Source organism: Lipotes vexillifer, unplaced genomic scaffold (genome assembly GCF_000442215.2).
Source record: "Lipotes vexillifer unplaced genomic scaffold, Lipotes_vexillifer_v1.1 scaffold802, whole genome shotgun sequence".
Lineage (NCBI taxonomy): Eukaryota > Metazoa > Chordata > Mammalia > Artiodactyla > Lipotidae > Lipotes > Lipotes vexillifer.
The window spans coordinates 2,264,848-2,266,344 of NW_006790237.1; the positions used below are offsets into that span (position 1 = coordinate 2,264,848).

A 1,497-nucleotide genomic window follows, 5' to 3' on the forward strand; every position below is an offset into this window, starting at 1 on the left:
CCGCTCCAACATCCTGTACGCGGGCAACGACCGCTGGACCAGTGACCCGAGAGTGCGGCTGCTCACCAACACGCCCGAGGAGTTCTCCATCCTCATCACCCAGGTGGGGCTGGGCGACGAGGGCCTCTACACCTGCTCCTTCCAGACCCGCCGCCAGCCGTACACCACTCAGGTCTATCTCATCGTCCACGGTGAGCCCTCAGCTGAGGCCCTGGGTGGGGGTGGGCGGGATGGGCCCGGGTGGCGGGCGCAGGGGACAGGGGACCCTCATGTCATCGCCGATCCCCAGGACACAGCCATGGTAAGGCAGACACACACCCTGCCCTCACGAATTCCAGCCAGGCAGAGGGAGGGAAAGTCACAGGCAACTTCTAGGGCAGGAGAGCTACAGGGCCGAGCATGGACTCGGAGGAAGACCGCATTCATTCACTCAGCCCTGTTTATGGAGCACCTACTACCTGCAAGCATTGCTCCACGGGCTGGGGACAGAGAAGGAGCCAGGCAGGCTGTCCCTGCCCCTTTGGAGGTGACTTTCCAAGGAGAGGCAGCTTCCCAGACATAACGTCTGAGCTGAGACCTTCAGGTGGGTGCAGGGCTGGTCCCGGAAAAAGAACAGCACGTGCGGGGGCTGGATGCGCAGAGTGGGAGAGGTGGGGCTGGAGAGATCCACGGAGAGGGCAGGAGGCTGCCTCACATGGCATCAGAGGTGGTCTGGCGGGCAGGGAGCACTTGGAGAGACAGGACCACAGGGACCGCCCAGCGGGGCCGTTGACAAGCCCCGACCTGAAGCCAGATTCCCCCAGGTTCCAAGCTCACCGCCACCACCCAGTGGCTGAGGGACCCAGAGCGAGCCGGGCGGTCTCAGACTCCGCATCTGCAAAACAGGGATGACGCTGTCATGTATCAAGTCCAAAACATCGTCAGCTGGAAGGGGCACCTTTATTTTATGCCTGGCTAGAAACGGAAAACAAAACAAAAAAACCCTCCCAGTGAAACACTGGCGTCCTACATCATAAAGCCATCCTGGTTGGAGAAATGTGCAAACGGGTGGGGTGGAGGTGGGAAACGCCCCTGTGTGTTAGAATCGATGAGTAGAGCAACATCTACCCCAGAAGGGAGTAGTGAGGGTTTAATGGGTTAATTTTTGTCAAACACTTAGAACACTGTAAACTTACACACAGTAAGCACCATATGAGCATTCGTTAAATAATTTTTTTTAATAATAATACTAATCAATAAAAATAGAGACGGGGAAGGAGGAATTCAGGCCAGAAGATAGAAAATAGAAACCAAGTTAGGAGGAAGGTGGAGAGAGACTGAGAAGGAGTGAGGAAGACAAGACCAGCAGCTGGAGAAGCAGCCAGACCCAGAGGGAATGGAACACACAGGATTGCTTACAGAAGGAGGAATGTCAGCTGCACCTCTGGGTCTGATGGGGGAGGGGCCGGGGGCCTGGACCCCTGGGTCTGAGGGGGGAGGGGCCGGGGGCCTGGACTC

General features: G+C 57.5%; 1 protein-coding gene across 1 annotated transcript in view; it reads left to right on the forward strand.

The window, feature by feature from the left end:
* Positions 1-1,497, forward strand: part of IGLON5 (IgLON family member 5) — a 29,224-nt gene that overhangs the window by 21,783 nt on the left and 5,944 nt on the right. Inside the window, exon 4 of the mRNA XM_007463458.1 lies at positions 1-191. Within this exon, the coding sequence (XP_007463520.1) occupies positions 1-191 (191 nt within the window). The remainder of the gene's footprint in view (positions 192-1,497) is intronic.